The sequence below is a fragment of the Vanessa cardui genome, chromosome 25 (genome assembly GCF_905220365.1).
Source record: "Vanessa cardui chromosome 25, ilVanCard2.1, whole genome shotgun sequence".
NCBI classification, from domain to species: Eukaryota; Metazoa; Arthropoda; class Insecta; order Lepidoptera; family Nymphalidae; genus Vanessa; species Vanessa cardui.
This window is the reverse complement of record NC_061147.1, coordinates 7,886,435-7,910,690: the sequence shown is the minus strand read 5'-3', so window position 1 is coordinate 7,910,690 and position 24,256 is coordinate 7,886,435. Positions and strand designations below refer to the sequence as shown.

At 34.0% G+C, this 24,256-nt stretch overlaps 2 protein-coding genes across 8 annotated transcripts in view; one reads left to right on the top strand and one right to left on the bottom strand.

Moving 5' to 3' along the window:
- LOC124540385 (protein MON2 homolog) overlaps positions 1–2,704 on the bottom strand; it is a 41,446-nt gene extending 38,742 nt beyond the window's left edge. The window contains exons 1-2 of the mRNA XM_047117886.1: positions 2,468–2,704; positions 2,131–2,262 (exon numbers count right to left, since the gene is read on the bottom strand). Coding sequence (XP_046973842.1) covers positions 2,131–2,262; positions 2,468–2,587 — 252 coding nt within the window. The 5' untranslated portion in view covers positions 2,588–2,704. The remainder of the gene's footprint in view (positions 1–2,130; positions 2,263–2,467) is intronic.
- A 595-nt stretch (positions 2,705–3,299) lies between these two features.
- LOC124540482 (serine/threonine-protein kinase WNK1-like) overlaps positions 3,300–24,256 on the top strand; it is a 39,968-nt gene continuing 19,011 nt past the window's right edge. For 3 of the 7 annotated variants that reach the window (XM_047118092.1, XM_047118090.1, XM_047118087.1), the window contains exons 1-11: positions 3,351–3,468; positions 4,967–5,685; positions 17,818–17,925; positions 18,237–18,368; positions 19,130–19,279; positions 20,076–20,181; positions 20,816–20,918; positions 21,711–21,813; positions 22,339–22,511; positions 22,900–23,010; positions 23,731–23,840. In XM_047118092.1, the coding sequence (XP_046974048.1) occupies positions 5,389–5,685; positions 17,818–17,925; positions 18,237–18,368; positions 19,130–19,279; positions 20,076–20,181; positions 20,816–20,918; positions 21,711–21,813; positions 22,339–22,511; positions 22,900–23,010; positions 23,731–23,840 (1,393 nt within the window). In that variant the 5' untranslated portion in view covers positions 3,351–3,468; positions 4,967–5,388. Of the gene's footprint in view, positions 3,469–3,619; positions 3,864–4,966; positions 5,686–15,961; positions 16,107–16,275; positions 16,300–17,817; positions 17,926–18,236; positions 18,369–19,129; positions 19,280–20,075; positions 20,182–20,815; positions 20,919–21,710; positions 21,814–22,338; positions 22,512–22,899; positions 23,011–23,730; positions 23,841–24,256 lie in introns of those variants that run through there. The other 4 variants (XM_047118088.1, XM_047118089.1, XM_047118093.1 and 1 more) reach the window with 4 other exon arrangements.

The window sequence follows — 24,256 nt, the reverse complement described above, 5'->3', positions numbered from 1 at the left end:
TTTTTTTTTCTTTTTAGATTTTAAGAGGTAAGATAAGTAAATTTTGCCTCACAGTTTTAATGTGATGATTAGTTCTCGTCGATGTTGACCAGTCCGACTGACTGACCAGCTCGTGATATGGATGGCAACCCCCGCTGTCACGGCCATTCTGCGGGACGGTGCGTGCTCTGCACCGGTCGCATTTCTTGGTCGCCCGGTTGCGGTGCACGACGAAGCTGATCACGAGCGCCCTCTGTCGACCACCTTCTCCGCTGTCGTAATTTTTATGAAACCTGTAAATCTCGAAAGGCACACTTAATTAGTCATATCAAGTAATAATGGTTACGTGGACTCTTAATCTTTATGTTGAAAATAATTAATTTTAGTTTTATGAGAATACAAAAGATGACTGTTATATTTCGAACAAGTCATTCGTTGCTGTAGTTGTGTTATTAATGCCATTCTGCGGGATGGTGCGTGCTCTGCACCAGTCGCATTTCTTGGTCGACCGGCTGCGGTGCACGACGAAGCTGATCACGAGCGCCCTCTGCCGACCACCTTCGCGATGCGATGCGATGTTATTCTTATGAATCCTGTAAATCTCGAAAAACACAATTAATTAATCACATCAAGTAATGGTGGTTACGTGGACTCTTTAATGTTTATGCTGAAAATAATTAATGTTATTTCTGAGAGTAGAAGCGACGACTGTTCTATTCCGCACAAGATTAATTCGTTATGTCCTCTGTTTGGTTATTGATATCGATCAGGTTTAAGAAGTTCAGGTGGTATGCAATGTTTTCTTTGTGTAATAAGTGAGTGGTGCAACTCCATATACTAGATGCACTGTTCGGTCTCATAGTTCTTCATTTTTATTAACTCGTTTTTGAGGGTAGTAATAATTCTTCCCACTTGGCCATTTGCTCGGCTGTTTCCTGACGTGTTGTTTATCTTAGTGTCTCATTTCCCCATGATATCCATGATCTCCGTGATATCCATGTGGATCACTTGTTGAGTTTTCAATTAAGATGTTCCACACATATGAACAGCATGGCAAATGAGGATGCCCTTGTAGCGTATTATTCTTAATTGTAAGAAGTAGCCGCCTTAAGTGTTGACGAAGTGGGTACTCCCGCATTAATCGGCCTTGGAGCTGATGAATGATTTACTGGATCCGTGGTTTGCGGTCCTCCCACTTAGATGGGCCCCATTACACCGAAGTTGCTCGTAGATGTACCAGGCAGTTAGTGTGAAGTGCTTAGAGATCTTCTTATCAATTCGCAATATGGTTCTGTCTTGTAGCGATCCTTATGTGACAGGTGGAACCGAAGCTGATGAGGACGTAGCAGAGATCGGAGCTTGTTCCAATCCCGCTTCTGATAACGTAGTAGGCATGTCCGAGCGCGTTTTTAAAAAAAACATGACGTCAGCATAGCTGACGTCACGAGTGTCAGGGTTTCGGTCTTTAACCATCTTCGGTGGTATGAAATAAAACTCAGGAAATAATCCTCTCTGATTTATTCCAATATGAGACGGTCCGATCGCTCCGACGGCTCGACCAAGTCTGTCGATACCGGCGGGCGCTTGATCTTTTATAACAAAAATAGGTGGGTAGACTTATTCACTCAAGATAACAGTTGTTTACAAACATTAAAATATTTCAGAGTAATTTAACATTTCAAAATTCACTAAAAATTATTCATTTAACAATGAAACAGTTTTAAATTATTAAAATAATCATTTCTGGACACGTGTTTTTCTTAAATTCGTGGCTCCGCGCCGACATATACATAATTTTATAAATTGATATAAATAGATTGCGACATTTGTATACAATAAAACAACTAAACAAATACTGTGTTAATTGCAAATAAAAGTTATACATTTTAAGTGATAATTTTTTGATTTTACAAATAGTGATTTATTCAACCTTTTATTTCTCAATATTCTTATAACAAATATTTGTTAATACTCTACTTTTACTCTTTGTGTCTCTCTATGAGTAATCAAAAAATTTAGGGCAACCCCTGATTTTAACTATAATGATTTGATTGATCTGATTGTACTTTTAAATATGCCAAAAACTAAAACAAATCAATGACTAAAGAATACATATCATATTAGATTTCTCTAAGGAAATATAGTAATTACCTTTATAATTTTCACATCCTTTGATTCACATCCTTGAACCAAAGGATATAGTATTTGATTCACCACCCCATATAGAGAGGCTTGTGGATTATTTGATGCTAGTGCCAATTTCTCTATAGCCTCATCACACGCCTAGAATAAAGTCGAAATTATATTATTTTCCTACTGTTTATGTACTTATAAATATGTACAATTATGACTTTAAAAAAAGTAACATTTTAAAGTCTCCAAGTGTCAAATATAAAACTCATTATTAAGATCTATTTATATATATTGTATTTAATGTAAAAAAACTATATTTTAAATGTTTATTGTTAGTCAATTGTAAGAATAATACCTCTCTTATCTGTGGATGTTTTTTCTTGGTTTCTAAGCTAAGAGTTTTAAAGTCATTTTGTAAGACGTCCATGAATTTCTTCGTGGAGTCATCGCCGGTAACAGCACTGACAAATGCCATGTTTTGAATGTAAATTCTTATTAGTTTTTCACTTCATGTTTTACACAAAAATCTTACAAATTACAAATTTGCCATGTACACAATCGACATCACAATTTTCAGTTCTAAAATGAGATTTCGGAAATGTCATAAGTAAATCATTATATTTGTGTTAGCATAAATTTTGTAAAATAATACAAAAGAAATTTTAAATGACTAGAATAATATCGAAAGTTATAAGATAGGACATTCAAATACTATTTAAAAATGAGGCAAATACAATCATGATTCGCAAATTTTAAATTTCTAAACTGAAATATATATGTCAAATTATATTTCAGTTTTAAAATATGCAATATTCAAAATTATACACATATACTTTGTTTATATAAGTAAATAACGAGCAAAAGTTAAAATAGTTTAACTTGTTTTAAATTTATTAAAAAGTTTTCGTATTCGATAAACTCTGCGTAAAATAAGTAGGAATGACATTTCATTATTGCCATAAAAATAAATAAAATGCAGGTTATAAAATATATTTATATATCTTAAATTAATCTTAATTAATTAAACCATGGGGTAACATATTTCTAATAAGACAAAATAATTTGTTTGACATCGAAAAGTGTACTTATATTATAGAAGGAATATTGTTTTTGCTTAAAGCCAAATAAAATAGTGAAAGTGAAAAAGAAAATTTAAAACAAGATCGATGACCCACTTTTTCGTCCTATTTTTTTGAAAACTAGCAACACTGATTTACTGATTGTGCAGAAGAAAAAACAATGGTGTGATTCCAGATTTTTATTTGTAAGTATTTATAGAATCGAATATCAATTTAGCTAATGTAACGTTTATGAGTCGATAAAACGATACACGTATTCAACGATGCGGATCCTAAGGTACAAAACGTTCGCATTTACCCAAAAATACATGCTTTGTGAAATTGACGGACTGTCATTGCAATTTTTACTCTATTTATTCAGCTTGATTTAGCTATGCGCCATTCGTATTATAATAAAACGGCCAATGCATGCAGATTTAAGAGCACCGTTAAATAAATCATTAATATACGCGAGTGGAATGGTCAGAAATTTGATGTGGATCAGACGTAATATCTGCAATACTTTCCGTCGTGTTTTCTCGGTTTTCATATCTCGTTGCCGGCACCTAGTTTTAGTTAATTGTGTGTCATAAGCTCAGTGTTTTGTTATTACATTCGCGACGAAAGTAGAGTGTTGACCTCCCGGGACTATCGAAATATTTATGACCCTGGAGATGTGTCAGGTGCCTAAAGGTATAATTTAAACCGAAAAAACGATGCAACATGTGTTTTTGTGTAATAAATATATATAAATCGCTTTGAAATCTCACTAAAAATAGTCTCTTGGCTTGTAAACCAGTTTGGACAACTGGTCCATAGCTAAATTGCTATCATTTACAACCACTCTATACATTTTTATCATGTCATACCAATTTCTATCATAAAATTCATATAAATGTTTCACATCTGTCAACTAATTGATATCTAAATATAGTTTCAAATCTTGTGTATCCTCTGACTCTTATCATTACAATAACTGTATACTTATATTCTAAATACTGTGAGTCATAAATACACAATACAGAAAGTAAATAGGTCTATGTAGGCTTGTTATCATTTAATTGATCTGCATTGCATCTTCACAGAAATAAACAGCCATCTCCTAGATTACATATGTATGTTGAATATGTCTGATAGTGATTTGATTTATAACATTTATTGCAAGTGTCAGAGAGAACATTGCTGCTTTAAAACCTGTATGAGACAAAAAGGTATAATAAAGTCTTATGTAATTATGCACCAAATTTGAAAGGACAGATATTTTTAATTTTTTTTCACACTTTATTGTGAATTGTTTTTTTCAGAGGCCAGTTATTGTTAAAAAATGTGAAGAATATCATTATTGTTCTTTACATTTAAAGTGAATAAATCATATTTTGTGTTAGCCCTGTAATATTTCGAATTATAAATATTTTCTCTAAAAAGTAAGGAATGTTAAAAGGGAATCTTTTGACTAACACTATATAATATTATAAATTATAATTACTTCAGTCAATCAACTAAATATTATATTAGTTGATTGACTTTTTGAAATTATTATATAATTTTTCTTATTAAGAAGAAAGAGCTCAATATGTCACACTGTCGGGCTAAGTGTAGATCACTTAAGAAGATAGCTTTAAGCATATCCACAATCAACTTTAAACAAACACTTGCTGGTTTGCTCACAATGATTTCCTACACCGATTATTATAAGATTGTAAATAGAAGCTTAGAAACGTCTCTGAGTTGAGACCCGTCTCGACTCACTTTATATAATTTTTAATATTAATGACAATGTATTTTGTTTGTTTCAGATAACATCATAAAATATACCAATCCTGCAATAACTTTCCAAATTTCCCTCAAGACTGTTTATATTTTAGAATAAATATATATTTTGGTTAGTTTAGGGTATGAGCGATAGCTAGTGAAGGATGCCAACGCTGAGAGAGAGAAAAAAAGACGGAATTAGTTATTTATTTATTTTATATTAATTAATAAATAGCTTAATCAATTGTAATCATATTCCTAGTTATTCATTATATCCTATATCATTGTATAAAATTATTGTAAAGGAAATGAATTTATTAACGAAATACTGAGATTGTGATGAATTTGGTGATTATTTATTTATTCAATTATTTTATCGTTCGTTAGTTATTAATTAATGAGATTAAAGTAATCACAATGAATATTGAGTGTACTCGTTTTTGATATTGTGACTTGATGGAGAATTATGGACAATATGGCGTCCAACGTGTCTTTACGCAGCAACAAGCAGAGGAAAGACAACCTCATTACACGGAAACAGGACAAGAGCCCCGAGAAGACCATCAGAGGAACGAGGGGCGCGTACCGAGGCATACCGTCGACTTCGAAGCGTGATGATGAAGCGGAGGCGGGTTCGACCGAGCGATTGGATAGGCCAAAGAAATTTATATCACAGAATAAAAGTAACTATGGCCTGGGGAAGAGGCCTGATTTCTCCTTGAAGAACAGGAACGTGCATTTGGCATCCTCACGATATGGACAGGTGAGTGAAACCAAACTATATTTATCATACTATTTGTAGCATTTTGTAATTTATCATAGATACTATAAATTATAATGCGCCCAGATAAAATGTCACAAATAGAGTCGAGTGTATAACATCGAAAGATATCAATTTTGTCTTTATATTTAAGCATATTGTATGCAAAAATGTTATTTACACAGTCCTTAGAACAAAAGATATTACGTATCATTTTAGTACATAAATGAATTATTTATTCAGCATTCTTATATAAAATCCCATTGGCTTAGGAAACCAAGAAAGATCCAATGCATTTAATATTGTTGTTGCGTCTGATATACTTTGCGATTTACTTGTGTTACGATTGTTTGAAAAATCAAACGTTTTTACTTAATCACATTATATCATGATCGATCATAGTCGAATTTAGTTTTAATTATTATCATAGAAATGAAAATACATGTATCCTATATTGTTACGTTGTAAGTGTAACTGACGAATTGCGCGCCGTTTTACTTATGCATATAATATATAATTCTACCGATTTAGATAAAACATACTTAAGAGCACTCCGGAGACATTAAGATGGGAGATAGCGAACATACGATCTGAATCCGTCCGATCGCTTTTATATGCCGTCCGAAAAGATCGACTAGTGACGCGAGGATTTACAAAAGCGAATTTGGAATACGAAACTTACACAATATATTTTTCCTCAAAGTTTCTTTGATAACATAAAATAAATTACGTGTTAAATCTACACAGTGCTTTGAAATCGCAGAAATGTATTGATTTGCATTATTAATTGTCGTTCAATATAGTTGTGTTCGTAAATGATTCTATAGTATTATTCTAGTTTAATGATACAAGCATCACCATCAGCTTATTCACGAAATAAATTACGAAAATGTAATTCATTGGTACAGTGTGATACACCATTATATGCATTTACATATTTATTATATATTTAATTAATTCTGAAACCGTTAAGTTAAAGAGCTGAGCGCCATCTTTTAAAATCGTATGAGTGTATTGTATTTCGATGTTCAAATAGTCGATATATGGGTATTATGTTAATATAATTAAGCTTAAAGCTGTATCAGATATCGACGAAATTTGCCGTTAATTCGTTAGCTAGGTCAAGTTAGGAAATATTATATTCTTGGCACTGGTTCTCGGCAATTTGCAGTGACATTAGTCCAGTGTGAAAATTTAAGTTGTTGCAAGCATTTTAAATTGAAATAGAAAACTTTAATTGACCTATTTTTTAATCGTATTATTGGATTCCATATCGGTATTCTTCGTATGTACCAATGTTGTATTCTGTATATCTATTTATATATGAAATTATAACGTTCCTTTTCAATAACTTGTACGTATAGCCTAACTGATAGAAAAGTTATTATATACGTAAATTGAGGTCCGAGAGATATTCCAATAATCTAATTTACAAGAAAAAAAATCTAAAACTTTTATTATAGTAAGAATTTGAATGTTTATTTGTGAACGTTTTTGCTCAACCAAAAAATTTCTTCATACTTTTTTTGTTTTACGATCGTTCACTATTTCGATGCCTCGGTCACGAGATGACGTTCGTCGTCTCGACGAATTTACATCTTTATCGTACGTTTTATCGATTGATATAACTATCACATAATGTTATTAATGTTTGATAAAAGACATTCATTTTGTATCTGATAAATGGTCAATGCCCGAAATTGTTTTATCACCACAGATAAAGATTTAAAACGGAGTCCGAAGTTGATTTGAACAAAACCTAACTTAATAACTAATTATCTTTTAACGTATTTCAACTTTTTTTTAGTTCACTACTTCTTGATGTAATTAACCTACCTAGTAATGTTTTAAGACGTGTGATATATCAAGAAAACGTATAAACAGCTTTTTCGCTTTTATTAAGCAATTGCTCCTGTCACCTGCTTCGTTCGCGTTGTAGGTGTCGTTTGTCATGTTTTAGGCAAAAAAGTAGCCTATATAACCTTTCTTGGAGTTCAAGTTTGCTTACCAAATTTCATCAAATTCGGTTCAGCGGTTTGCTCGTGCAAGAGCGACAGATAGACAGACAAAGTTACTTTTACATTTAAAATATTAATATAGATTGATCGAATTAATTTCTTTAAAATATCTTTGTACATAATAAGTAAACGTTATGTAACTTATTTCTTGTCTTGAAACTATCATAATGTGAAGTTCGATATTTATAGGATTAGTTGAGCTTACTTTAATCCAGAGATATACGAACTGCTCTTTACAGTAATAGTATACGATGCAATTTTTATGCCGCAGTATTAGGTCCAAGAACTTAAAAATACGCTAGTTCCTTTAAGTCCATATTTATGCGAAATGCAGTTAATTGTATAAAAGTTTAAACTTATACCTTGTCCAAATCATCTTCTATATACTTTATGTATGCTGCTTAATTCGTTAGTTTAGTTATATCAGTATCTTAGTCAGCCATTATATGTAGGTGGAGAGATATATAGATAGATATGTATAGATAGATTAAGATGCAATTTCATTCAATTAGAGAATCATAATGCTTCAGATATGTCTGGGTCAATTGGTCATTACAGGTCACCTGACAGTAATAATCGTATCACATTAAACTCATGACGCTAGCTAGGGTTACCGTGGACTTATTTTAAATTTTATTCAAATAAGGGCTAAAAGTTAGGTCAAGAGCTCTTGGTTTTTCTCAAGTGCACTTGTTTTACAGCTGCCATCTTTGACTATCACGGTTTGCGTTGATAAGAGGTATGTCAATAATTAATTGTTTATATTTTTGTGGTAAAGTTGAATGATCATTTTATTTTTGGTTGATCAAGATAAATTTGAAGTGGATCACGTAGATATGTTATGATTTTTATCTTGTAAACTTGAAAAGTTTCAGAGATAACAGTTGAGATAAAAACTTCTGATACCGTACAGCATCATAATAAATATACGTTCGAATTAGGGTGTTCATTTTTCATTGATATTTATGAAGAAGACGATTTAAGTAATGTTGGTTCCAGAATGTGAGGTAAATTTGTACGAAGTAAAAGTTACTTTATACTTTAAGCCGAAATACAGCAAAACGGAATATTCGTGTTTGATAAGTGGCTGTTAGTCATCCACTGGTGTCTAGCAAGTTCTATCACAGAATATTATTTTGAGATGTAAACCTCCGCAGAACCATAATGAAGTCACGTAAGGTTACCTATTGGATTCTTGTACTGACGATAAGGAAAGATCTGGACGTATAATATATATTTTTTACATCGATTGAAATAATATATTTAAATGTTTTAAATCAGACCGAGCGCTATTGATTGAGTCTATTTGATATAACCTGATATGTCGTTAAATTGAACACGTCATATAAGACAATATGTTTGTATATATAAAGTATAATTACATGACAAAACATTTATTTATTTAACTATGTAAACGAACGCTAAAATCACGACCAGACAACAATATGCCATACATTTAATAGTAAACATTCGTTCTTATACATATTTGTTTTCGATATACAGACTTGTATGTTTAACGTAAAGTTTTATTGAGAATGCGATAATTTTTTTTACGTCTTTGCCAATGCAAAATATACACGTACGAGCAGAATGTTTAAACTATAGATCTAATGCTTGGAAGCAAATAAAAAAGTAAATAAAGTATCCCTTATAAGTTAAGCTATAGTCCGTAACACTGTTGGGTTCGGCTTAATTTATCAGCCCTAGTTTTTGCCTCTCAAAGGTCCTTAAAATCACTAGGATTATTAAGATGAAAAGATGGTTTATTTGCCTAAACGTACTTGTCTCAGGAATACCAGTTATATGTTAAAAAAAACATATTTTGTTAGATAGCTCATTTATCGAAAGGTTATAAAATATCACACTGTGACCCACGGGGGCGGAGCTGTTACGATTAACGAGTGCGGACCAGTTAATATGTATATAGTAATATTTTGAAATTTGTTTATTTGTATGTATACGTGATCTCCAGAACTGTTCATGCCAAATGCTATAGGGTATATACAATATAATAGCATTTTCTTTGTTGATAATATGTACCCGTAAAAAAGACCGTTCTAAAGCTGTTATAATGTAGAGCTACAATTTCGATTACTGAATATATAAAATACTATTCGGTCCATTACTTGGTTGCTACCATTAACAGCTGTATCTCTTAAACTTAATTTTGAATGTAATTCATTTTCGTTCCGACTAAACAAAAGCATAAAAAACACAACACGTGATTAAATTTTCAACCAATCACAGGACGGTATTTCGAAATTCTGAAACGGAGCATGTCTTAATAAATAAGGTTGAATTTTCGACTAATTAGATTAAAGATTAAGCTTAATGTTTCGGTATTTGGTACGCGAGACTTTGTATCTACTAGTGTAGTATAACATATTATAAAACAATGTCACGGCCACGTCTGTCTGTATGTTTGCGAGGAACTCCAATACTACTGACCAGAATTTCAAGACGGATTCATAAAAAAAGTTTAGGTATACAATTTATTAAGATTTTTGAGTAAGTTGAAATAGAACGACAATTGTTAATCACGTCGGAAAAAATCAACAAAAAAATATAAATACAAAATAAGACTTATGTCCACCAGTGTGAAGCTGGGATGGACAGCTAGTTTGTGTATAAACTGGTTATTCTCGATATTTTTTGTGAAGTAAAATCGTTGATATAACCTTGTGACATTGCAGATACTTGGGTAATACTAAAATGTCCAGCTGAGTTGAAGTGGAGCGTCGTTTGGCATTTGCCTATGTCCACTCGAAAGCTCTGTTATTTCTTTTTTTTTTCTCAACACTTTGCACATTACACATTGCCGCATTATGTACACTGCAGACATTTTTTTTTATTTGCACTCTTGCGCAATTGACACTTGAATACATGTTTCTGTATCTGTTTATATTATTCAATCGTCGTTAATTATTACATGATATTCTAGAATTGTAACTCATAAGAAGAATTGATATTTAATTGTGGGTAGGTTCCTCGTCATCATCATTCTCCTGCCCTTATACCAATTTTATTTGGGGTCGGCGCAGCATGTCTCCTTCCATACTTCTCTGTCGGACGTCATCTCACAAGTAACATTCTTCCTAAACATATCGTCTTTCACACACTCCATACATCGTTTATTTGGTCGTCCTCTACCTCTATATCCAACCACATCTATGCTCTGTTTTCTCGTATGAAAGAAAAAGTTTTAAGACCTTATTCCGACTCTACCAGTGCGGATGCTATTGAAAACAAACTTATATATTTGATTAGTTTTCGTACGTTAAGCCGTGATAAATAGTGTGATTTATTCATTCATATACTACACATTGAATATATTAAGTTAAAGCACCACTGATAGCATATGTATATTTCTGGCTCATCCATGGAAAATGGACTATGATAAAATGGACTCCTATGGAACGTTTGGCGTTTATTTCACTACAGTGCGAGTTGGTGGATACACACGTCACGCACATATGCAGATTCCTTGATCATGTTTTCCCTCAACTCCCGAGTACGAGATGAATTAAACACTTGGGCTTGAACCGTTAATCATCGGTTAAGATGCACGCGATCTAAACACAGGATCATTTTGGCTCTCGTTAACATCTTAATTAAGTTATCTATACCTTCAATGATAGACATTTATTTTTGGAAAACATATAAGCTATTGATCCACCTAATCAGTTGACGGATATTGGCAATGTATGAAGTATAAACTACTACATGCATCTTAAATGCGCCGCCAACGATCCTTATAAGATCTTACGTCCCTAGAGTTTGTAATTACACTGGCACATTCATCATTCAAAATCGGAACATATAAATTAAAGGTACTGTTGTTTAGTGGAAGAGTAACTGGCGAGTGGGCGGTGCACCATATAATATTATCAGGGTTCCGTACCTGTAAGTTAAGAAGAGACACCTTTTACTAAAACTCCGCTGTCTGTCATCAGCCTGTATAGCTCATGAATTTTTATATAGTTGAAATTTTCGCAGATGATGTTTTTCTATTAGCGCTTTTACAATAAACACTAAAAACGACAGAATATTTTGAATATTGAAGGGACTCCAATACAACAAACGTGTTTTTTTGTCATTTTTATAGATAATTTTACGGAATCCTTCGTGTTCGAGTCGGACTTGTGCACGAAGGGTTCCGTACGATACGATAAATATTTTTTACTTTTCACAGCATATATTAACACAAAATATTTCTATAGGTATTTTTAACAGGGACTGTTGGTTGTTAACTCGATATATTTTTCCCTACATATAATTTATTGACATCGTTTTATTACAATATGTCTATGAAAATCTATCAGCGTCGTGTAAATAAATTTCAATCTCGATGTAAATATGCAATCTCGAGCAATGAGACCAAGTCCACGTGTGCGTCGATTTCAAACGTTTTATCCTGTCAATTTGCGACCGCTCGGGAATTGGTTTTAATTCAATTTCATTCATGAAATAACAATTGGGTCTCGCGGGTGTTACGTCACCGCTAGGAGTCTAGGCTGCGGCGTTTACCTAGCGCTAGCCGCATTACCGCAAGCCACAACTCGGACCGTGAGCATGTTATCGCTAAAAGATATTTTATCTTGCTATTAATATTATTTTACCGCCGACAAACAACAGCAAACAACGGCGATACAAAGTATTTCTGATGATATGTTTCGGTTTGAATTGTGACTATCTTAGCACATCTGATTCTGTAATAAATTGCGACTATTGTACCGATTATGTTAAAGACAAAAAGATACCACATACCATAGGGCAAGGTAAATTTGTACGTCAGCCTACAATAAATGAATTAAAAAAAGTCGGCTAACAAAACGTACACCAATTAAGTTTCGAGCAATTGCTCAATAATATAACTATCACGTTACAGTTACAACATATAAAGAAAGATAAATAATATATTTTTTTTATTTTATTGTATGTATGTTTCACGGTAATATTGACATTCTTCTGACTGTTTCGTTGGTTTTGTGGCAAACGAATAAGGTATATCTATGTATTGGATTTAAACCACGGGCGGAGTAATACAAACTTTTTGGATTTTTTATAGAGAGATTATCAGTATCAGCTATATAGTTTTGGAGAAATGTTTACACGCAGTCGCCTCGAGAGTAAACTGTGACAAGATCTACAGTTACATTCTTCTGGTTATGTCAGATTTTTCGGTCATTTGGATTATGAGAGTCAGAAAATTGAGTTCGCTTGCGTTTTCACACACAAATATGAACTCTTACATGTCTTACAAAATATGTCGCCAGATAGACTATAAACTCTAAATCATTTGTTACGGACGACAGTTCAAAACTATACCATATAAGGTATCGTTTTGAAACGTAGTACATATGTATAAAACCTAAAGCATCACCTAATCTCAGAAAGTATAACCTACAAACCTGAAATTTGACAGGATTATTAGGGGGATTATAAGGGGTAGACATTCGTCTATAATTTTACAAAACTCAAAGATAAATTCTCAGTTTTAACCAGTTATATATAAGAGCTGAGATGGGTGGTATTACAGATGGAACGCGTGCATCTTAACCGATGATAGCGTGCAGTTCAAATCCAGGCAAGCACCACTATATATATATATCTGCTTAATTTGTGTTTCTCGAGCTCGGCGTAGAAGGAAAACTTCGTGAGGAAATCTGCATGTGTCTAATTTCATCGAAATTCTGCCACATGTGCATTCCACTCGCATTGGAACAGCGTGGTGGGATATGTTCCAAACCCTCTCCTTTATGGAAGAGGAGGCCTTATCCCAGCAGTGGGAAATTTACAGGCTGTTACTTTACTTTTACTTTATATAAAATATAATCTAAGCAATTAAATGAGAAATGATATGTTAGTTTAAATGAAATATAAGACTACGAGCTAATGTCTCATCAATACGGCGCGAGTATCAGTGTATAGGTAGTTAATTATTTATAATTTCCAAGTATTTTAGGTAAACGTTGTCGAACGAGTCCTCCGGTCACGTATACGAGCGTTTTATTTGCTCCTTTATTCTTAGAAAACATTATGTTTCACAATTATTTTCTTCTAAAATAAATATTATAACAGTTAAAAACGCTGTTCGTTTTATAGAATTTACAGAACTGTTATATCTCTGGAACCACTTATCCTTAAACGTATATTATCAATTGATTATGGAATAGTGCGTTCAGTTAATAGATAATTAAGATATCGATATCGATTGTTTCAGTTTAATACACGTTGTCGCCCGCGATTATGCTCGTTTTAGTGTTGTCCATCCTTGGAGTTCAAGCTGACTTCGTAAAATCTCATTAAATACGGTTCACTTGTTTAGCCGTTAGCAACAGACAGACAGGGTCACTTTCGTATTCATAATCCCTACATATAAAGCAAAGTCCCCTGGCCGTCAGTCTGTATGCTCTCGAAAAACTCCAGAACTACTGAACGGAATTTCATGAGATTTTCACCATAGGCAGAAAGAATCATAAGGAAGGTTGAGGTATAAAATTTATTAAAGTTTTAAATATTTTGAAATGAACGACAATTGTTATTTATATCGAAAATAAAGCAACAAAAAAATTATAAATAAAAGGTAAAAATATAAAAAAAATTACGTTCACCCGTGCGAAGCCAGGGCAGGCCGCTAGTATTTGTATAGATTAATTCAATATGTGCCCAAATGTGGTTTATGAAATGGACGATTTATATTCAAATCAGTTATTCTGGGTGCCGGTTTGTAAGATTGTTTAGCTGGTGTAATTACAGGTAGAAAGGTCGTACACGGCTTATTGACGGTGTAAGAAATCGTTAACACTTCTTAGAGTACGAATGTCTAGTTGTGAAAACTTATTTACTATTAAGAGGTGCAAGTTTACCTTATTTCTAAATTTGAAATAAGAAACACGACAAGACACGATCTCAGATATGAAACCTTCTTGGATTTTCTCTTACATTGGAACAAAATTCAAATTATTTCGAATTTTAAAAATTATCATGATCAATGTTTGGGAGTATCTAACCTGGGCTAAGTTTAGACACGATAAAGCCTAATTACGTTAACACCGCGTAATTATAACGCGACCTTTTCTGTCAGCGGCGCGGAATGCCGTTACATCACGGTGCGATAACTCTGACGCCTTATCACAATCCTTTCTGAGTAAAGATTGCGCCGTCATACACATCGTTATCCATAATGCACCGTTTCAACTATTAGGCTGCCCTTGAACGAAGCAGATTATTGTCGTCGTGAGAAACGCCGCGACAATAACGCTTGTATATAAGATAATTGGGAAATTTGTAGCAAATTGGATACCAACTGACCTTTTTACTATCGGACCTTCTTTTCTTGTTAAGAATTGAAAGCAACTACTTATATCTTATACCACGCTGTTTCATATATAATTGTAGATGTGTGGTAGATCTTCATCTAACCCATGCATTCATTCATTTCATTCACTTCATCATGGTTTCTTTCAGCGCCAAGTAGAGCTGATTTTAACTATCTAGGCACTCCTGATGACGTTTCGACGTATTTAGTTTAATTTCAGTATGATTTAGGAAAGACAAACTATATGTCATAAGGAACCACTACAGTATTAAGAGTATGCAGCAAGAGTCAGGAGGATATCCTAATCTATTCGAGTATTTGAACCCACTTTCATCGGGTCGTTGTTCTATTCTTCGGTACGTCTCAGTCATTGAGTGTTTAGTTCACGCTGTTTACTACAATAAATTTGTCCAAATAGGAAAGGACAAACGGATAATATCAACGGATAACGTCATTTTTTGAATTCGAAATTCATATAAAAACAAAATGTTTTAGTTTCCACTAAATTAGTAACTTCCTGAAAGTATTCGTCGTTATAATTTGGTTTATCTTTTTTTATTTTGTAGAGAAATATATTTTTTGTTCTGCTCGATTATATTACTAATTATTTTAATAAGAAGCCTAAAAATTTAAATTAAACAATTGTAATTAATTTGGCATTGGAAATATATAACATTTCAAAGAATAACAGTATGTTGCTATCTCTTTTTAATGTCGAAGGCTAGAAAGGATAGCAAGGAAGATTTTAATAATGTTTTTCAAAAGTCGTTTCAAAGCGTAACATCAATATTCAGTGTAAATAATTAACATACATTTTCCTCGTAGCGTTTCTGTGCGTTGTATGTCAGTAGCCTTACACACGATGCGTTTCTGAACTTTTATCGCGGTGTTTATTATGAATGGACCAGTGTCAGTCAATCACTGCTCGTTTTAGGATTGACATTTCGCGCGCATACTTTTTTTTTTGCTTTTTTTTTTCCTAATTTAATGCTTACGTACGATCTTGTCGTGATTTAGTGTCAGTGGATGGAAAATAAATTATCTACTATTGTGACGATATACGCTCGTGATGTGACATTAATTTGGTGTGTGATTTTTTAATGATTCGTTTTATCAGTGTGGATAATTTTCCTTAATTATTTTTGAACGTTAAATTGTTATTAATGGAGTGTCTCATCATGGTGACATGTCCAGGAATAGTTACAAACGGAATACGTGATTTTATGGATTCGTTCACGGATGAGTCAAATTTATCTACACTTGTTTTTTCAATAATTGGTTATTAAGATATTTATTATTATAAATATTTATTTCCCTTAACGCTTAACATTCGTGTCTAAATATAAAATACTGGACTTTGTTGTGTATGGCTAAGTCAACTTAGATATTATTATTACTCAGACTTCCCTATGGACTGTGGTTGTGCATCCTGGCTTGTCATGACTTAAGTAAATAAGCGGCATTATTTATATTTAATTTTGTATTATTCGCAATTATTCTAAAATGTTTGTAAAAGAAGAATAGTTTTCTTTCGATTAAATGGGTATTATTTTAAAGTTTAGAAATATGGGACGGAATATTTGCGTCGTGGTCGAAAATTTGTAGGAGTTTGAGTATATAATAAAAAAGGACTTTAAGATCTGAAATGAAAAGTTTTGGGGGCATTTTGCCTCTAGAGAAATATGTCTTTGGTATCAATTGTGACATTGCTGCAATTTGTATTAATAAATGAATAAATAACTACTTTATCAATATGTATAAGACTTACCAGAAGTCGCGGCACGTTTTGGAAAAATATTTTCGAATTCGAAACGATTCATAATTTTCTTCAAATATTCGATATATGTATTTGCAATTATATAAACTCGTACGTAGCTTGGTACGGGTCCAGCTATTTGTTCCGTTTGATGATTGTCGAATTAAGGAATCATACAGTTAGGATAAATAGAGGCGTTTGTCAATTGATCCTGTCAGCGCAGTTCCTCTCGGAGCGAATTTAATCTCGAGTGAATACGTATCGCGGATTGCGACCTCGTCTCTCGCGAGATTGAAGGATAGATAAAGATGTAAACAGGGTATATTGCAGAGCTCGCTTCGGTGGATACATTGCTTTCTTTGATTCGTATCTTATATATCCATAGCGTTAGTCGATTTTTCTCAATGATTATGGGACGATAGCTGCACATTAAAATCGGTTTTGGTCTCATTTTGAAGCCGCAGATGTGAATAAAATTATGTACTAAATTATGACAATTTAAAATATGAATTAACTTTGAAAAGCGGAAAAATATAAAAATAAGAATAATAATAATAAATATAAAAGCGGTTAAAAAAAAAAAAAAAGAATAACGGTTAAGAATAAGAAAAAAAAGAATAAATAAATTGTTATCGACAAACTCCAATTCTTACTTACTTTTTTAACAAATTCTTTTAAATAAAGTTTTATCATTTTGGCGCCAATGTAGATTAGTGGCTACAGTTTACAGCGAAATGAAATCAAAACAATACCTACCTGTCAAAATTCCTAAAACATACTTTGCATAAACGCGACCCACTACTTTATATTAAATGGAACTTATCTATACTGTTTCCCCAAAGGAAATGGATTAAAATCGATTTACGATAATCATTCCATAATAACGCATGACAAATATTGAGTGCTTAATTTTATAAGGTCGTATCTTAAAACAAAAACTGGTTTAGCAATACCATTTTGGTCTTGACTGAATATGTACATTTGTCTTTCCAAATGTTTAACGCATTCGGGTGTCTTAATGGGTTCGTTTCGTTTTACAGATGACATCTGGCCTTCATCATCAAATATCGCAGCCGTCACACCACCTAGAGTCGACCGTTATCCCCGCGAAGGAGAAGACCGTGCATGGCAAGGAGAAAACATTTAAGGTACTGGCTTCTGTTTAAATCTTATCATAGATAATCGCCCAGTTATACGACGTTTTATAGCCAATAAAACAGTTAAACGAATCTCGGCACCCGATAAGAATAGAACACGATTATAAATCGCAACTTCGCAACGAATTTTATGTATCTCACGTACGGTTTTCGTCTCTGATGGACATTTTGTAATTAAGAACCCATCAGGTAACCATCAGCTTTGATGGTAAGAAATCACCGAATGAATTGTCTCCTATAAAGTTTCTTTTTGAAGTTAATTTTGATTGTTTAAGTGGCAAGTGTTTATGTGTGTGTCCCAGGTGGTGGTGGGGGGCGAGGTGGGCGTGATGAAGACGCCGGTGCTGGGCCCGCGGCCCTACAACGCGCTGGCCATCATCCACACCCAGCAGAGCAACACCTTCGATATGCTCAACTCGCTCACCACCAGTGTGGTATGTATGAACTCATATATATGTAAGCTTACAGACTTGTACAAGGCTGTTTAATCCGGTTTTTACCGGTTTCTATAGCAAGAATGTTTAACTATCAACTAGTTGTCGCTTGCGGCTTCCCTCGCTTGTTGCGTGACCATGTTAGCTATTAAAAGTAACCTATGTTCTTCCTTGGGTTTAAGTTTTGCTTTGCATACTAAATTACATCAAAATCAGTTCAGTGCTTTGCCCGTGACAGACAGAGTTACTGTCGCATATATAATAATGGTATAGAGATAATCTGTAGCCTATTTCGACCACGAAAACAATAAAGTTAAATAAACAAATTGACATCCATTTGAAGCGCGATATCATTTAGATCTGATATTATTATGGATATTCATTATGGGTTCGCGAAAAAAGACGTTTTAAATAGTCGTAGTTGTTATCGGAAGGAACAAAAATTAAAATATGACTAGGTAAGGATAAGTAAGTTAAGTGGAATAGGGTTTTACTATATACATTTAACAAGATGATTCGATGCATTTATGTAGAATTGAAAGATACTCGTTCGATCTTGTCTAAAAGTATCTTGTTTGTCACCAAATTCAATTATAATCGTTTGAATTGAAGCTTCGAGATTGAAAAGTCACATACGTATTCATTCTAACAATCCTGGCGCTAGTAATCACGTACAACACTTAATTCGTTTTGCTTCTGATACAAAAGTTACCTTGGGTTGGCACTGGGGTTATTGATGTTTTATTAAAAATGTCTTCTAGGCAAGTCAACCAGTAGTGGGTGTCGCCGTTGGTGGATATCGAAGGCGTAGTTCAGGTCAGGGCACCCTATGCGACCCCGAACTGGACGACAGCGGCAACAAGCTGGTGGCCAGGCTCGAAGACGACGCCTTCATCTCAGAGCAGGACTTGGTGAGTAAGCGTAGATCTGATACTCCAATTGTATCAACAAATTATGTTTATATATGTATGTAATATGGACGTATAAAGCCATATATTAAGTCTCGTGTATTATGGTATGGGCGACTCCAAAGCATAGACGAAAGGTAAACCTCAGAAATTTAGAGTAGGTTAGACAGTATAAAAAATGAGCGCGTCATATTTTTTAACTGTGAAAACGTCTCCTTTACCATACAGGCATTTGATCAACAAAATTACTCGTCGATTCATGTATGTAGGTAATACCGCCATTGTCTCCATTTACCCTAGACGAGTTTCGTGTCTTAGGAATATAGAATTTGTTAATTTTATATCCTCGATACAACTTGATACTGGTGTGATCAAAAACCTCAATCATAAACACGTAGCGCATCAAGTTTGTCGTATAGCACGAACTTTGGGCAAGATAAGTAAAGCGCCTTGTACTATTGCACTATAACGGTTATTTCTAAGAATATAAATATGTAAAAAGAGCTGAGATGGCCCAGTGGTTGGAACGCGTGCATATTAATCGATGATTTCGGGTTCAAACCCAGGCAAGCACCACTACATAAATGTGCTTAATTTGTATTTATAATTCGTCTCGTGCTCGGCGGTGAAGGAAAACATCTTGAGGAAACCTGCATGTGCTACATGTGCATTCAATATGTTCCAAGCCCTAATGGAAGAGGAGACCTTATCTCAGCAGTGGGAAATGTACAGGCTGTTACTTTACTTTACTAAATATGTAAGAAACCATATGTAATGCTCTGTTATGGTTTTTTTTCAGGAAGAGAATATCGAGATAGCAGCGGCCACTGAGAAGGGCGCTCCGATCATCCCGCACCCGCCCGCCGACGCCAGCGGCCAGGAGCAGCCGCAGGAGCCGCAGAACGGTGAGCCGTTTCCGTTCATTCGTTCGTTCGTTCGTTCGTTCGTTCGTTCCCGCGGATATCATACACTTGATGTTGTTACTAATCAGCCTTATCTATGTATAACGTATTAGTAATACGATAACTCACTGTCATTTTTTTAGGTCATTTTATTTAATATATTTTTATGGTTCCGCATACTTTATTATGCTACCACTACGTTAGTTTTTCATCATGCTCTGTGCATTGTACTCTAGCGTGTGGCTTCTTTGTTCTTTATAAGATATAAGCTCTGTTTGGAGCTTAGTTGGTAAGGCTTTTTGAAATTTACTGGTTATATATGTGCTATAATTTCGACTTGTTAAGGCCAAGATGAATAATAAACAATAATTGGGCATTTAAAAGTTATTCTTACTTTGTACGAAACACTGTACGCGGTACTCGACTCGCTCTTGTCAGAATTATATGAAACGTTTTGTCAAATTATGAATCATTTAAATTAATACGATTTATTGTTATTGTATTACCTCGAACAAAGTGGCCGATTAAATTGTTGTTTATTTATATATTTGTTAATAAAAAATATACATCATATATCATCATCATATATATATAATTAAACGAAGCATAATGTTATATGATAGTATGTTCCTTTCAGGTTTAGTGTATGATCCAATCTATGAGCTGAACAAGCTGGATGATAAGGACAAGGAGAAGGAAGAAGATGAGGAGGAACCCATTGGAGTGTCTCCATGTGGCAGGTTGGTGCAACCTTCATATTACTTTTTTTTATGTTACAGGTTTGCGGACGAGCATATGGGCCACCTGATGGTAAGTGGTCACTATCATCCATAGACAATGACGCTGTAAAAAAATAATTAATTATTCCTTACATAGTCAATGCGCCACCAACCTTTGGAACTAAGATGCTATGTCCCATGTGCCTGTAGTTACACTGGCTCACTCACCCTTCAAACTGAAACAACAATACTGCGTATTGTTGTTTAGCGGTAGAATATCTGATGAGTGGGTGGTACCTACCCAGGCGGGCTTGTACAAAGCCCTACAACCAAGTAATATTATATAATAAGTACTAGTGGCGGTAGGCGGCGCCGACAAGTACTATTTGTTATTATATTATCAAACCGGTTTCACAAAGCTATTTATAGAGAAATGTTTGTTTATGTTTCGGTATGACTTTCCTTAATGTCGTTAGGAATCGACGCACGCGTCGAAATTTCATTTCGAGTTTTCCTCGTGAAATAACTTTAGTGAGGCATGCTAGATTATACCATAATAAGTTTCATTAAAAGTCAATCAGTGATTTACATCTTCTTAATAGAAGAATATAATAATTTATACTACTGATATTTATATACATATTACAAAAAACTTTCTTGACTTATTAAAAATAAATAGTCAACAACTAATACGGATTTAATTAAAAATTATAAATAATTAAATTTTTACAAATATTAAAACATTGCAGTTGAGTAACATTTTTACATAATTTCATTCATTTTTCATAAGCATTTCGTGCTGTTGTCGCGCAGGTTCTTCAAGTACGACAAGGAGGTGGGGCGCGGCTCGTTCAAGACGGTGTACCACGGCCTCGACACGCAGACCGGCGTCGCCGTCGCCTGGTGCGAGCTGCTGGTCAGTACAGCCGTATCGCTACAAACTTATTCTCAAAAAACTCTCAAAAACACATTGGATCAGTCTTATCAAGATGCTTTAGATGATGAGCTAAGCCTATCTGGGTTGGATCGAAATGCCAAGAAACATGGGAGTTACTCCTATTGTACGTAAAATAAAATCAACAACAAACAACAACAGCCTGTAAATTACCTTTTGCTAGTCTAAGGCATCTTTTTCCTTTGAGGAGGCTTGGAACATATTCCACCACACTTCCAGGTTGGTGGAATACACATGTGGCTGAATTTCTATGATATTAAACACATGCAGGTTTTCTCGCATTTTCCTTTAGCGAGATGAATTATAAACACATGAATATTCAGTGAAGCTTGCCTGGGTTTGAATCCGTCATCATCGGTTAAGATGCACGCGCTCTAATCACTGGGCCATCTCTCTCTTTAATTATTTTACATCGAAATTTGAAACCACGTCTAATATATGCAAAATATGCTCGCAAGTGATGACACGGTATACACATCTTTTTAGGAGAAAAAGTTGAACAAAACGGAGCGTCTCCGGTTTCGCGAGGAGGCCGACATGCTTAAGAAGCTGCAGCATCCGAACATCGTCCGCTTCTACAACTACTGGGAGGGCACCGTCGCTAAGAAGAAGAACATAGTCCTGATCACCGAGCTCATGGTCTCCGGGACGCTCAAGACGTTAGTACATGAAATTATATCCAATTAGTGTAAAGTTTAAAGGTCATAAGTCAAGGTCAAAGAATAGTAGTTGAACTACTGTTTAGATAATAGAATTGTTCTATTTTTTTTAATTGAAATGATAAAGTTAGACACGATTCTTGTACTAAAATTACTTGTAAAAGAAGCTCGTATCATGTATCACATGAACATAGGGACTATTTTCTACTTATTGTTTCATTATTGTTTAATTGTAATTTATATTAAAATAATTACAACATTTTTTTAATAACTTCACAAATATAGAACTTCTCACTTGTTTAAGAGCGTATTTCTTATAAAATGGATATTATATCTGAATTCAGGTATGTGTCTCTTACATTTTTTGTATCTGACGTATTTTTTTTAGGTACCTGCGACGTTTCAAACGGATCAACCCCAAAGTTCTCAAGTCATGGTGCCGCCAGATTCTGAAGGGACTGAATTTCTTACATTCGAGAACACCGCCTATTATACATAGGTAAGAGGTCAAGGTATAACAGACTCGATTTGTTCCTTTATACCAATTATATTAATACAATGTTCAACTTTGCGACTGATACATATATTAATGATTTTCGTCTTCATAATAAATTTTAATAGTATTAAAATATTCCCGTTGATTTTAATCTATATATGTATATGTTACTGTAAGATTACAAAATTCGTTAGATTACAATCTGTCTCGTTAGATTGTATACTATGAGACAATATGAGACAACATCACATACATTACTCTGATCCCAATGTAAGTAGCTGAAGCACTTGTGTTATGGAAAACAGAAGTAACGACGGTACCACAAACACCCAGACCCAAGACAACATAGAAAACTAACGGTACCGGTGTACACACCACTGACCATGGAAAATACAGACGACCGTCTGTCGAAACTGTCAAAATATTGTGAACCATGAAATATGATAGAATGTAAACTACTGAATAATAACGGTGACATATGATTGGTTGCTCTTACAATGAGGCCGGCCAATCAGGAAGAACTTCAGGGACAGATTGTAATCTTACAGTTTAACTTCGATAGATTACAATACAGCGGGGTTTGGAAGTTTGTGCTTTATTAATTGTAGGTTTAGCTATTGTTATTTAAACGAACGTAATGTTCACTACTTTAAAATTAAATAATATTTTGTTTTCATTTCGTGTATTATATATTTTAATGTTGATTTTTTATTTCATTAACAGAGATCTGAAATGCGACAACATTTTCATAACGGGTACAACGGGCAGCGTTAAGATCGGTGACCTCGGTCTCGCCACACTTAAAAACAGGAGTTTCGCCAAGTCTGTTATTGGTATGTATTAATTATTAGATAATTGTTCATATTTTGCAAATGCAATCTTTGCAGAATCTTTTAAATATTCTATAATGCATCTATCTATACTACTAATCAATGAAAAACAACTTCTAATCTTATATGCATAGTATGACAAGTATGTAGTATTATTATTATGCAAGTGGCAGCGTTTTTTCACTAGTGTTGTTGGAATGGGATGGAACCAGGTCAAAATAAAGTAAGAATGCCTTATAGACGTTCTTACTGGCATTCTTACTGCAATCTTTATCCAAGTAAATCGTAATATAATTTTAGAAGATTATGTCTGTGTAAGTGCGTAATACTTAGGTTGTTAATATATCTCTTTCTCTCTCTAAAATAATACAGCTTCAATTCACGAGCAAAAATCGAGACTACACATCATCTAGCGAGCA